The sequence below is a fragment of the Prionailurus bengalensis genome, chromosome B4 (assembly GCF_016509475.1).
Source record: "Prionailurus bengalensis isolate Pbe53 chromosome B4, Fcat_Pben_1.1_paternal_pri, whole genome shotgun sequence".
NCBI classification, from domain to species: Eukaryota; Metazoa; Chordata; class Mammalia; order Carnivora; family Felidae; genus Prionailurus; species Prionailurus bengalensis.
Window position 1 is genome coordinate 81,005,028 of NC_057358.1, and position 13,593 is coordinate 81,018,620.

Genomic DNA, 13,593 nt, shown 5'->3' on the forward strand with positions numbered 1-13,593 from the left:
CCAAATGTCATGTGTTAAATTATTTGTGGTCTCTTTCCAGTCACCTTTTCATGACAATGAATTTATTTCACAAATCACGAGTCAGAAACATACACAGAAGTGATACTTGCAAATGTGAAAGGCCCTTGGGTGGAAGGAAACTGCATTAGATTCAAGGGAAAACATCTAATCCACCATTGCAGAAAGAAGGACATAAAACTAACATTTTGATTCATCCTCAGTTTCAATGGCTTAAAGTGAAGTCACATTAATTTTATAAAGTTAACAAGAATAATGATTATACAATGGCTTTGTAATCCTAATTCTGCAATGGTCAAAGGGCTATGTTCAAAGCCCAGAATCATTCGTTTATTTTTCCTTGTGCCTCTCAGCAGGTTTCTGCCATGGGTGACAGGGGACCAGACAATCACTCAGAAGTGACTGACTTCATCCTTGTAGGCTTCAGGGTCTGCCCTGAGCTCCACATTCTCCTCTTCCTGATCTTTCTGCTTGTGTATGCCATGATCCTCCTAGGGAATGTTGGGATGATGACCATTATTATGACTGATCCCCGGCTGAACACACCGATGTATTTCTTCCTAGGCAACCTGTCCTTCATTGATCTCTTCTATTCGTCTGTTATTGCACCCAAGGCCATGATCAACTTCTGGTCTGAGAGCAAGTCCATCTCTTTTGCAGGCTGTGTGACCCAGCTCTTTCTCTTTGCCCTCTTCATCGTGGCAGAGGGATTTCTCCTGGCAGCCATGGCCTATGACCGCTTCATTGCCATCTGCAACCCACTCCTCTACTCTGTCCAGATGTCAGCACGTCTCTGCACGCAGTTGGTGGCCAGTTCCTATTTATGTGGCTGCATCAGCTCAGTTCTTCAGACAAGCATAACATTTACTCTGTCCTTTTGTGGTTCTCGGGCCATTGACCACTTCTACTGTGACGCTCGCCCACTTGAGAGGATATCTTGTTCTGACTTCTTTATCTCTAGAATCATTTCCTTTTCCTTATCCAGCATCATCATCTTGCCTACCATCATAGTTATTATTATTTCTTACTTGTATATTGTGTCCACAGTTCTCAAGATACGCTCCTCTGAGGGACGTAAGAAAGCGTTCTCCACTTGCAGCTCACACCTGGGAGTCGTGAGTGTGCTGTACGGTGCTGTGTTTTTTATGTATCTCACTCCTGACAGATTTCCTGAGCTGAGTAAAGTGGCCTCGTTGTGTTACACCCTAGTCACTCCCATGTTGAATCCTTTGATTTACTCCCTGAGAAACAAAGGTGTCAAAGAAGCTCTAAAAAAACTTCTGGAGAAGAAAAATCCTATTCTTTGATTGTTGTTTTTTTCCTCCATTGATTTTGTGGCTATTTCTTTCATACTCCTTGTGTCCATTAATGAAAATTATTGCATTAAACATCATAAATATCTTATTGTAACTGTTTTCTGGTGAGGTACCTGGAACATTGTTCATCTTGAATGTCTCAGATATTGGAGATGTCCTGGATGTTAGAGAAACATTTTTCACAATAATCCTTCCCACTATCTCAGATAACATTCTGTTTCACAAAATTGATCTGTATTTATTTAATGGCTTTCTGCTGAGCACGACTTTTCTGTTAATATAGTGTATAAGCAATGTTTTGTGAGCTGATTGTTTTGGAATTTCTCCTTCCTTCATAACATAATCACTAATATTGACAAGAATATCCTACTTATTTTTAAAAATAATATGTTTTCCAATTACATAACTACTTTGTTTTAGCATGTTATGTAGTAATTGAATTTTCTTTTTGAATCAGTGATGTGTACTATGTCAAGAGGAAGTGATAATAACAAAAATAAATAATACATACTCTTTGGTATAAAGATTAATTTGGAAATTTTTACATCAAATGATCAGGCATTGTAGAGTATTCTAAGACACTGTTAGTTGCTAAATCTGAATATAAAGAACCAAAAAGGAAGATAGAAACTTGCAAACATTTTTGAGCAATCATTGCCTCCATTTGGGTTATCATACATTGTTTTCCTAGGTTAATTATTGTGAAGAATATTTAATAAAGGAATAAAGCAAGTTAGTCATTAACATAGTGTGTTGTCCAAAACTTACTCATCTATGCCTATGAATATTTATATATTTGATTAATTTATTGACAGTGTAATATGTCTTATGGTAGGCTTGGGTATAAATAACCTTATTTATATATTATATTAATTATATTATATTATATTATATTATATTATATTTATATAAAGAGTAAATAAATTATTATATTTCTATTCTATTCTATTCTATTATTTAAAGAATATTATATATTCTTTAGGTACCTTACAATTCAGTGTGAAAATCACATCCTTGTATGCACAAGTAATCCAAATCCACAGATTTTTATGCCAAGGGTAAACATACAGATTTCAAAGTGGGGTACCTGCGAGGGTTTTCTGGCAATAAGGGAAAGTCTTTATGCTGTATTGAAGATCTATTTACAGGGAATAAGATTGGAGTCAGTATACTGTTATATCAGTTCATGTTATTGATGTGGGCTTGAAGTATACTAATGTAATTGAAAAAAAAGGTGATTTGAAAAATTGTAGGTTAGACACACAGAACTAATTAATTGCTTAGTGTGAGGGGAGTACATGAAGGGAGGTATGTCTCACCATTTTTGGTCATGTATGATGTTTCTGGTGATGGTACCAACAGATAAAAAGTTAAGGAACTCTTAGCAAATTAGGACTAGAGGGGCATTTCTTTAACTTGAAAGGGAACATCTATTAAAACCTACAACTGAGATTATATTTAAAGATGATGAAATAGAAGCTTTTCAACTAAGATAGGAATCAGGCAAAGATGTCCCCCTTCACCATATCTCTTCAGCACTCTTTTTGGGTGTTTTAGAAAATGTAATAGACAAAAAAAGACATAAAAGTATTATGGGCTGAATGATGTCTCTCCAAATTCACGTGTTGAAGCCCTGACCCCCAGTATCTCAGTATGTGACTATATTTGGAGATAGAGCCTTCATAGAAATAATCTAAAGAAGACTGTTACAGCTGGGTTATAATACAGTGTGGCTGGTGTGTTTATAAGAAAATATTAGGACACACAGAGAGGCACTAGAGGTGCATATGCACTGAGGGACCACCATCTGAAAAGGTGGGAAGAGGGCAGACATCTGCAAATTAAGGGCAGAAGCCTCAGAATATTTACTTAGGACACCTTGATTTTGGGCTTCCAGTCTTCAGAACTGGGAGAAAAAAAATTGGTGGTTAAGGCATCCTGTCTGTGGTGTTTTGTTATGGCATCCCTAGCAAATTACCATAAAGCATTAAACAGCGTGAAAAGAAGAATAAATCGATCTTTGTTCACAGGTGACAGTTGTCTATGTAGGAAATCTGAAATAATTGCCCAAACACCCTCCTAAAACTAATAAGAAATATAGGAGTGTTGCAGGATACAAGATTACTATACAAAAGTTAATTGCTTTACATATACCAGCAATGAGCAAGTACAATTTAAAATTAAAATCACAATGCTATTTATATTATCACTTTCCCTAACAAAATACTTAGGTATAAATCTCAAAAAATATGTATAAGATCTCTAGGAGGAAAAGTATAAAATTATAATGAAAGAAATCAAAGAAGAAAAATATAAACGGAGAACCATTGAATGTTTAAGGAGAGGAAGACAATATTGTGAAGATGTCATTTCTTGGAGGAAGGAAGATATGCACATGGCAGATAAACATATGAAAAGGTGTTCCATATCATATACAATCAGGGAATGTCACATAAAACAATGATGGGATACCACTATTTACCTATCAGAATAACCAGAGTGCAGAATACCGACAATATCAAATAATTGCATGTGGAGCAACAGGAACTCTTAAGCATTGCTAGTGGGTAATGCAAAATAGTATAGCCACTTTGGAAGACAGTTTGGCAGTTTCTCACAAAACTAAACGCACTCTTACTGATCTATGATCTAGCAAATATATTGCTTGGTATTTATTCAAAGGAGCTGAAAATTTAGGTCTGTCCCAAACTAGCACATGGAAGTTTATGGAAGCTTTATTGATAATTGCCCAAATTTGGAGGCAACCAAAAATTTCTTCAGTAAGTGAATGGATAAATAAACCATGGTATATTCAGGGAATAAAATATTATTTAGTCCTAAAAAAATTGAACTATCAAGCTGTGAAAAGACCAGGAGGAATCTCGAATCCTTATTACTGAGTGAAAGAAGCCAATCTGAAAAGAATACCTTATGTATGAATCCAAATATGGCATTCTGGAAAAGGCAAAACTATAGAGTGAGGAAGAAGATAAGTGGTTGCCAGGGTTGTGGGTGGAGGAAGGGATGAACAGCAAGGTAGGAAAGATTTTTAGGGCAAAAGATTGTATGGCTCCATCATTATGGATACATATCTTTATTATATGTCCAAATCCATAAAATATATGATATCAAGGGTGAACCCTTAAGCAAACTGGATTTTTGATGATAATAGGTGTCACTGTAGGTTCATCAGTTGTAATAAACATACCAATCTGGTGGGGAATGTTGGCAGTGGAGGAAGGTATGCATGTGTGGGGTCAGGGGATATCTGGTAAATCTGTCTATCTTAAATTTCTCTAAAAAATTGAAGTCTTAATTAAAAAAGAAACAAAAAGAAAGAACAGTACACTACTCCTACTACACCCATATTAGAATGACCAAAATAGAAATCACTGACTCCACCAAATGTTGGCAAGATTGCAGAGGAATAGCAATCCTCACTCATTGCTATGGTGAATGCAAAATGGTACAGGTAATTTGGAATAAAGTTTTTCAATTTCATACAAAACTAAACATACCCTTACTATAAAATCCAGCAATTGTCCTCCATGATATTTAGCCAAACAAGTTGAAAATTCTCATGTCCACACAAGAACCTACACATCAATGTTTCTAGCAGCTTTATTCATAATTGCAAAACCATGGAAATAACCAAAATGCCCTTCAGTAGCTGAATGAATAATAGACTGTGATACATCCAGACAATGGAATAATATTCAGCCCTAAAAAGAAAGGAGCTCAGGGGTGCTTTAGTCGGTGAAGCATCTGACTCTTGATTTCGACTCAGGTCATGATCCTACGGTCCTGGGATCGAGCCCCACACCAGGCTCTGTTCTAGGTGGGGAGCCCGCTTAAGATTCTCTCTAGGAGGAGCCAAGATGGCAGAACAGCTTGGAAGTTTTTTGTGTGTCCCGCATCCATGAAATATAGCCAGACCAACATTAAACCATCCTGCACACCTAGAAAACTTATTTGAGGATTAACACAACAATCTACACAACCTAAACCACAGAATTCAGCAGGGACCCAGTGCAGAGAGGTGAACATGGGGAGAGAGAAGCTGCAGAGGGCAGGGAGCCACTTTTCCCTGTGGAGAGAGGTTGGAGGCAGAGGGATGGTGGGGAGAATATGGGAAAAGCACCTCTCCCCAAAAGCAGCTGGAGAGAAAGTGGAAAATTGGAAACAGCCATAGGGACTGAACTAAAAAGGGAGAAAGGAGAAAGGAGAAGGTTTAAATTCCATTAAGACTGTAAACAGCAGGAGTGCAGAGTCTGCAACTCTGCAACTTGATACCTGGTGACGCTCTGGTGGGAAGGGCAAATCCCCAGGACCAGAGTGGGGTCGGGGAGGTTCTTGGGCCACACAGGGAGAAGCAGGTCCACTGCTGGAAGGACATTTGGTAGATGTTGTGAGGACATCTGGGCCCAGCAGACCCCAGAGAATGGCCACATTCGCTGGTGCTGGAACAAGGTCATTGGGGGTGAAGCCTGGTGCCAGATGTGTGTTGTGATTTTCCACAATCCCTGAGGCACTGCTGCTACACTGTTTCGTGAACTTTTTGTGGGGCAGGATGGCGCCTGGCCACAGTCTCTGGGCATTGGCAGCAGCACGGTCCTGCAAATATTCCTGGGTTTGGCCATCACCTGGCCATTGTTTGGTGACACCCTTTGCAGAGGGGCTGAGCAGGTCAAAGCCGCAGTCCCTCAGAAGTGGGGGTCTTGGGAAGGCAGCTGGATCAGAGACAAAACTCGGGAGGGAGGTGCTGCCTGGGGCTTGGTCATGGATGGTATGGAGGTGGTGAGTGTACAGAAGCCAAAGATGAAGGACGGGTGGGAGATTGCTGATCAGGGAGAACAGAGTTGTGACACTAGACACTGGGTAGCTGGTTGACCCCATTTTCACTGCTCTTGCGCACGTACATAAACACCTACAAATGCTATAATCTACCCCAGTAGGCTATCAGTGCCATCTGGCGGAGAACGGAGCCATTACACTAAGCCCCACCCAACTGGGCCATCCTCACTCTTCAAAAACACAAGTCTTGCCGCCTGCTTACTTTATTGACTATAAAGTGTTTCATTGTTTGACTTTCAGGGGAAAAGGAAATAATTTCAGTCACATTTCAGTCAGTTAGCTGGTCCATCTATTCAATTTTCTTTCTTTCTTTTTTTTCTTTTTCATTTATTTTCCCTTTCTTGAATACAGAAAGAGAAAAATTCATTTTTATTTTCAATTTTTATTAAAAATATTTTCTTTACTTTTTTCTACTGTATTTTTTACTTTTGTGCAAAATTTTTAAATTCTATTTTACTTCCATCATTTCATTTTAGTCTACTTCAGTGTATTAATTTTTTTCAAATTTTCAAATGATATCCTTTTTTTTCTTTTGTTTTTCTCTTTTTTCTCTAATCTATCAAGTCCCTTTCAACAACCAGACCAAAACACACCTAGGATGTAGCATCATTTATTCGATTTTTGTGAGTGTGTGTTTGCTTTAAATTTTTAAATTTTAATTTTTTCTACCTCATTAATTCCTTTTCTCCCTTCAAAATGACAAAAAAAGAGGAACTCACCCCAAAAGAAAGAGCAGGAAGAAACGATAGCCAGATACTTAACCAACACAGATATAAGCAAGATATCTGAAGCAGAATTTAGAATCATGATAATAAGAATACTAGTTGGAGTCAAAAATAGATTAGAATCCCTTTCTGTGGAGATAAAAGAAGTAAAAGGTATTCAGGATGAAATAAAAAATGCCATAACTGAGCTGCAATCTCTAATGGATGCCAGGGCAGCAAGGATGATGAGGCAGAACAGAGAATCACTGATATAGAGGACAAACTTGTGGAGAATAAATAATGAAGCAGAAAAAAAAGAGGGAGATTAAGGCCAAAGAGCATGATTTAAGAATTAGAGAAATCAGTGACTCATTATAAAGGAACATCAGAATCATAGGGGTCCCAGAAAAGGAAGAGACAGATATAGGGGTAGAAGGGTTATGTGAGCAAATCATAGTGGAAAACTTTCCTAACCTGGGGAAAGACACAGACATCAAAATCCAGGAAGCACAGAGGACCCCCATTAGATTCAACAAAAACCGACCATCAACAAGGCATATCATAGTCAATTTCACAAAATACTCAGGCAAGGAGAGAATCATGAAAGCAGCAAGAGGAAAAAAGTCCTTAACCTACAAGGGAAGACAGATCAGGTTTGCAGCAGACCTATCCACAGAAACTTGGCAGGCCAGAAAGGAGTGGCAGGATGTATTCAATGTGCTGAATCAGAAAAATATGTAGCCAAGAATTATTTATCCAGCAAGGCTGTCATTAAAAATAAAAGGAGAGATAAAAAGTTTCCCAGACCAAAAAAAAAAAAAAAAAAAAAATTAAAGGAGTTTGTGAGCACTAAACCAGCCTTGCAAGAAATTTTAAGGGGGACTCTCTGAGGGGAGAAAAGATGAAAAATAAATAAATAAATAAATAAATAAATAAATAAATAAATATCAAAAGAACAAATTTTAGAAAGGACCAGAGAACACCACCAGAAACTCCAACTCTACAAACAACATAATGGCAATAAATTTATACCTTTTAGTACTCACTGTAAATGTCAATGGACTCAATGCTCCAATCAAAAGACATAGGGTAACAGAATGGATAAGAAAACAAGATCCATCTATATGCTGTTTACAAGAGACCCACTTTAGACCTAAAGACACCTTCAGATTGAAAGTAAGGGGATGGAGAACCATCTATCATGCTAATGGTCAACAAAAGAAAGCCAGAGTAGCCATACATATATCAGATGGTCTGGACTTTAAAATAAAGACTGTATCAAGAGATGCAGAAGGGCATTATATCATAATTAAGGGGTTTATCCACCAATAAGACCTAATAATTGTAAACATTTATGCACAAATGTGATAGCACACAAATATACAAATCAATTAATCACAAACATAAAGAAACTCATTGATAGTAATACCATAATATTAGGACACTTCAACACCCCACTCACAGCAATGGACAGATCATCTAATCAAAAAATCAACAAGGAAACAATGGTTTTGAATGACACACTGGACCAGATGGGATTAATAGCTATATTCAGAACATTTCATCCTAAAGCAGCAGAATATACATTCTTCTCCAGCGCACATGGAACGTTCTCCAGAATAAACCACATACTGGGACACAAATCAGCCCTAAGCAAGAACAAAAAAACAAGATCATACCGTGCATATTTTCAGACCACAATGCTATGAAACTCTAAATCAACTACAAGAAAAAATTTGGAAGATAACAAATACTTGGAGACTGAAGAGCATCCTACTAAAGAATGAATGGGCTAACCAAGAAATTAAAGAGGAAATTAAAAAGTATATGGAAGCCAATGAAAATTCTAACACCACAACACAAAACGTAAGGGACGCAGCAAAGGTGGTCATAAGAGGAAAGTCTGTAGCAATCCAGGCCTTCCTAAAGAAGGAAGAAAGATCTCAGATACACAACCTAACCTTACACCTTAAGGAGGTGGAAAAAGAACAGCAAATAAAACCCCAAACCAGCAGAAGACAGGAAATAATAAAGATTACAGCAGAAATCAATGCTATTGAAACCAGAAAAACAGTAGAACAGATCAATGAAACCAGAAGCTGGTTCCTTGAAAGAATTAACAAAGTTGATAAACCCCTAGCCAGTTTGATCAAAAAGAAAAAGGAAAGGACCCAAATAAATAAAATCAAGAATGAAATAAAAGTGATCACAACAAACACAGCAGAAATAAAAACAATAATAAGAGAATATTATGAGCAATTATATGCCAATAAAATGGCAAATCTAGAAGAAATGGACAAATTCCTAGAAACATATAAACTACCAAAACTGAAACAGGAAGAAATAGAAAATTTGAACAGACCCATAACCAGTAAGGAAATCAAATTAGTAATACAAAATCTGCAAAAAAAAACAAGAGTCCAGGGCAAGATGGCTTTCCAGGAAATATCTACCAAACATTTAAGGAAGAGTTAACACCTATTCTCTTGAAGCTGTTCCAAAAAATAGAAATGGAAGGAAAATTTCCAAACTCATTCTATGAAGCCAGCATTACCTTGATTCCAAAACCAGACAGAGACCCCACTAAAAAGGAGAACTACAGACCAATTTCCCTGATGAACATGGATGCAAAAATCCTCAACAAGATATTAGCCAACCAGATCCAACAATACATTATTCACCACTACCAAGTGGGATTTATACCTGGGAACCTGGGCTGGTTCAATATCCGCAGAACAATCATCGTGATTCATCACATCAATAAAAGTAAGGACAAGAACCATATGATCCTTTCAAGAGATGCAGAGAAAGCATTTGACAAAATACAGCATCCTTTCTCAATAAAAACCCTCAAGAAAGTAGGAATAGAATGATCATACCTCGAGATCATAAAAGCCATATATGAACGACCCAATCCTCAATGGGAAAAAACTGAGAGCTTTCCCCCTAAGGTCAGAAACAAGACAGGATGTCCACTCTCACCACTGTTATTCAACATAGTATTGGAAATCTTAACTTCTGCAATCAGAACACAAAGAAAGAAAAGGCATCCAAATCGGCCAGGAGGAGGTCAAACATTCACTCTTCGAAGATAACATGATAATTTATATGGAAAATCCTGAAGAATCCACCAAAAAACTGCTAGAACTGATTCATGAATTCAGCAAAGTTGCAGGATATAAAATCAATGCACAGAAATTGGTTGCATTCCTATACACCAACAATGAAGCAACAGAAAGAGAAATCAAGGAATCGATCCCATTTACAGTTGCACAAAACACCATAAAATACCTAGGAATAAATCTAACCAAAGAGGTGAAAAATCTATACAATGGAACTATAGAAAGCTTCTGAAAGAAATTGAAGACACACAAAAAAATGGAAAAAGATTCCATGCTCCTAGATAGGAAGAACAAATATTGTTAAAATGTCGATTCTACCCAAAGCAATCTACGTATTCAATGCAATCCTTATCCAAATAACACCAGCATTCTTCACAGAGCTAGAACAAATAATCCTAAAATTTGTATGGAACCAGAAAAGACCCTGAATAGCCAAAGCAATCTTGAAAAAGAAAACCAAACCAGGAGGCATCACAATCCCGGACTTCAAGCTGTATTACAAAGCTGTAATCATCAAGACTGTATGGTACTCTTACAAAAACAGACATTCAGATCAATGGAACAGAATAGAGCACCCAGAAATGGACCCACAAACGTATGGGAAACTAATCTTTGACAAAGCAGGAAAGACTATCCAATGGAATAAAGACGGTCTCTTCAGCAAATGGTGCTGGGAAAACTGGACAGTGACATGCAGAAAAATGAACCTGGACCACTTTCTTACTCCATACACAAAAATAAACTCAAAATGGATCAAAGACCTCAATGTAAGGCAGGAAACCATCAAAATCCTCAAAGAGAAAGCACGCAAAAACCTCTTTGATCTTGCCCGCAGGAACTTCTTACTCAACATGTCTCTGGAGGCAAGGGAAACAAAAGCAAAAATGAACTACTGGGACCCCATTAAAGTAAAAAGCTTCTGCACAGCGAAGGAAACAATCAGCAAAACTAAAAGGCAACTGACAGAATGGGAGAAGATATTTGCAAATGACATATTAGATAAAGGGTTAGTATCCAAAATCTATAAAGAACTTATCAAACTCAACACCCAAAAGACACCAAATAATCCAGTGAAGAAATGGGCAAAAGACATGAATAGACACTTCTCCAAAGAAGACATCCAGATGGCCAGCCGACACATGAAAAAATGCTTAACATCACTCATAACCAGGGAAATACAAATCACAACCACAATGATATACCACCTTACACCTGTCAGAATAGCTAACATTAACATCTCAGGCAACAACGCATGTTGGCGAGGATGTGGAGAAAGAGGATCTCTTTTGCTCTGTTGGCGGGAATGCGAGCTGGTCAGCCACTCTGGATAACAGTATGGAGGTTCTGCAAAATACTAAAAATAGAAATACCCTATGACCCAGCAATTGCACTACTAGGTATTTATCCATGGGATACAGGTGTGCTGTTTCAAAGGGGCACCTGCACCCAATGCTTATAGCAGCACTATCAACTATAGCCAAAGTATAGAAAGAACCTAATGTCCATAGATGGATGAAAGGATAAAGAAGATGTGGTATACATATGCAATGGAGTATTACTCGGCAATGCAAAGAATGAAATCTTGTCATTTGCAACTACGCAGATGGAACTGGAGGGTATTATGTTAAGTGAAATTAGCCAGAGAAAGACAAAAATCATATGACTTCACTCATATAAGGACTTTAAGAGACCAAACAGATGAACATAAGGGAAGGGAAACAAAAATAATGTAAAAACAGAGAGGTAAACAAAACATAAGAGACTCATAAATATGGAGAATAAACAGAGGGTTACTTGAGGGGGTGTGGGAGGGACGATGGGCTAAATGGGTAAGGAGCACTAAGGAATCTACTCCTGAAATCATTGTTTCACTACATGTTAACTAATTTGGATGTAAATTAAAAAAATAATAAAATTAAAAAAAAACTAAAAAAAAGAATATCTTTTGTATTTAATTTGTTTATTTACAACACTTCTTTTTTAGATAACTTTCTTTATATCTGTCTTTTTTTCCCATTTTTTTCTGTTGAGACCCAAAAAGTTTTTATGTAAAACATGAATTTAAGGACACCATACATTTTCTTAGTTGATAGGCACCCCTGGAGGCTATTTTGGCCATTCCCCTGCCTCTTAAAACCAACCAGTCAACATTTCTGTTAACATTTAATGTTTTTTTTAAATGTTTACTCATTTACTTTGAGAGAGAGAGGGAGATATAGATATAGATAGAGAGAGAGCATGCACATGCATGAGTGGGGGAAGAGCAGAAAGAGAAGGGAGAGAATGCCAAGTAGGCTCTGCTGTAAACACAGAGCCCATCTCGAGCTTGATTTCACACTGTGAGATCGTGACATGAGCTGAAATCAAGAGTTGGATGCTCAACAGATTGAGCCACCCAGGCGCCCTTGTTAACATTTAATGTTTTAAAGAAAGCAGACATTGTAGAAACTGAACTAAATTCACTTTAATATACATACTACCATGGTCACAACGTGTCTTAAAATTACGTCAAAATTTGTGAAACCGTAGCAGTAGCAACAACAGAAATTACATGAGTTGTGATGTAGCATTGTATAATTTAATTCATTGTAATGATATTTATATATAGAGAGAGAAAATCATAAGTTTTTAAAATTAAAAGACATTTCTATTGTATGTTAATTTTTGGATTTACCATAAGCCAATTTTCTTTTACATATTATGGTAACGTCAGTTTTTAATTAAAAATTTTTCATTTGGGTATAGTTGACACACAATGCTATATTAGTTTCAGGTGATTTGACAAGTTTATACATTATGCTATGTTCACCACAAGGATAACTACCTTATAGCCTATTAAACTGCTATTACAATATCATTGACTGTATTGCTTGTACTGTGTTTTTAGTCCCATGTCTTACCCATTCTGTACCTGAAGGCCTGTATCTCTCTCTCCCTTGCATTCATTTTGCCTAACCTTCTGCCCCCTTCCCCTCTGGCAGTGGTCAGTTTGTTCTCTGTATTTATAAATCTGATTCTGTTTTTTGTTTGTTTGTTCATTTTTTTTTTCAACGTTTATTTATTTTTAGGACAGAGAGAGACAGAGCATGAACGAGGGAGGGGCAGAGAGAGAAGGAGACACAGAATCGGAAACAGGCTCCAGGCTCTGAGCCATCAGCCCAGAGCCTGACGCGGGGCTCGAACTCACGGACTGTGAGATCGTGACCTGGCTGAAGTCGGACGCTTAACCGACTGCGCCACCCAGGCGCCCCTGTTTGTTCATTTTTTAAAAGTTTAATTTTATTTATTTTGAGAGAGACAGAGAACAGGCACAAGCTGGGGAGAGGCAAAGAGAGAGAATTCCAAGCAGGCTCCCCACCAGCTGCATGTGGAGCCCAACATGGGGCTCAAACCCATGAACCATGAGATCATGACCTAAGCCAAAACCAAGAGTTGGATGCTTAACCAACTGAGCCACCAGGCTCCCCTGTTATTCATTTTTTAAAAAAGATACCATTAATGGGGCACCTAGGTGGCTCAGACATTTAAGCGTCCAACTTCGGCTCGGGTCATGATCTCAAGTCCGTGAGTTTGAGTTCC

The 13,593-nt window shown here is 37.6% G+C and overlaps 1 protein-coding gene across 1 annotated transcript; it reads left to right on the forward strand.

Annotated features, from left to right (window-relative positions):
- Nucleotides 1-353: 353 nt before the first annotated feature.
- On the forward strand, nucleotides 354-1,325 carry LOC122473223 (olfactory receptor 9K2-like). Its single transcript, XM_043563474.1, has one exon. It carries the CDS (start codon nucleotides 384-386, stop codon nucleotides 1,323-1,325), a length of 942 nt encoding a protein of 313 aa, XP_043419409.1. The 5' UTR covers nucleotides 354-383.
- Nucleotides 1,326-13,593: the final 12,268 nt, after the last annotated feature.

Bases quoted from the DNA above. Each gene is read 5' to 3' on its own strand.
- LOC122473223 (XM_043563474.1), top strand. From the start codon at position 384: ATGGGTGACAGGGGACCAGACAATCACTCAGAAGTGACTGACTTCATC.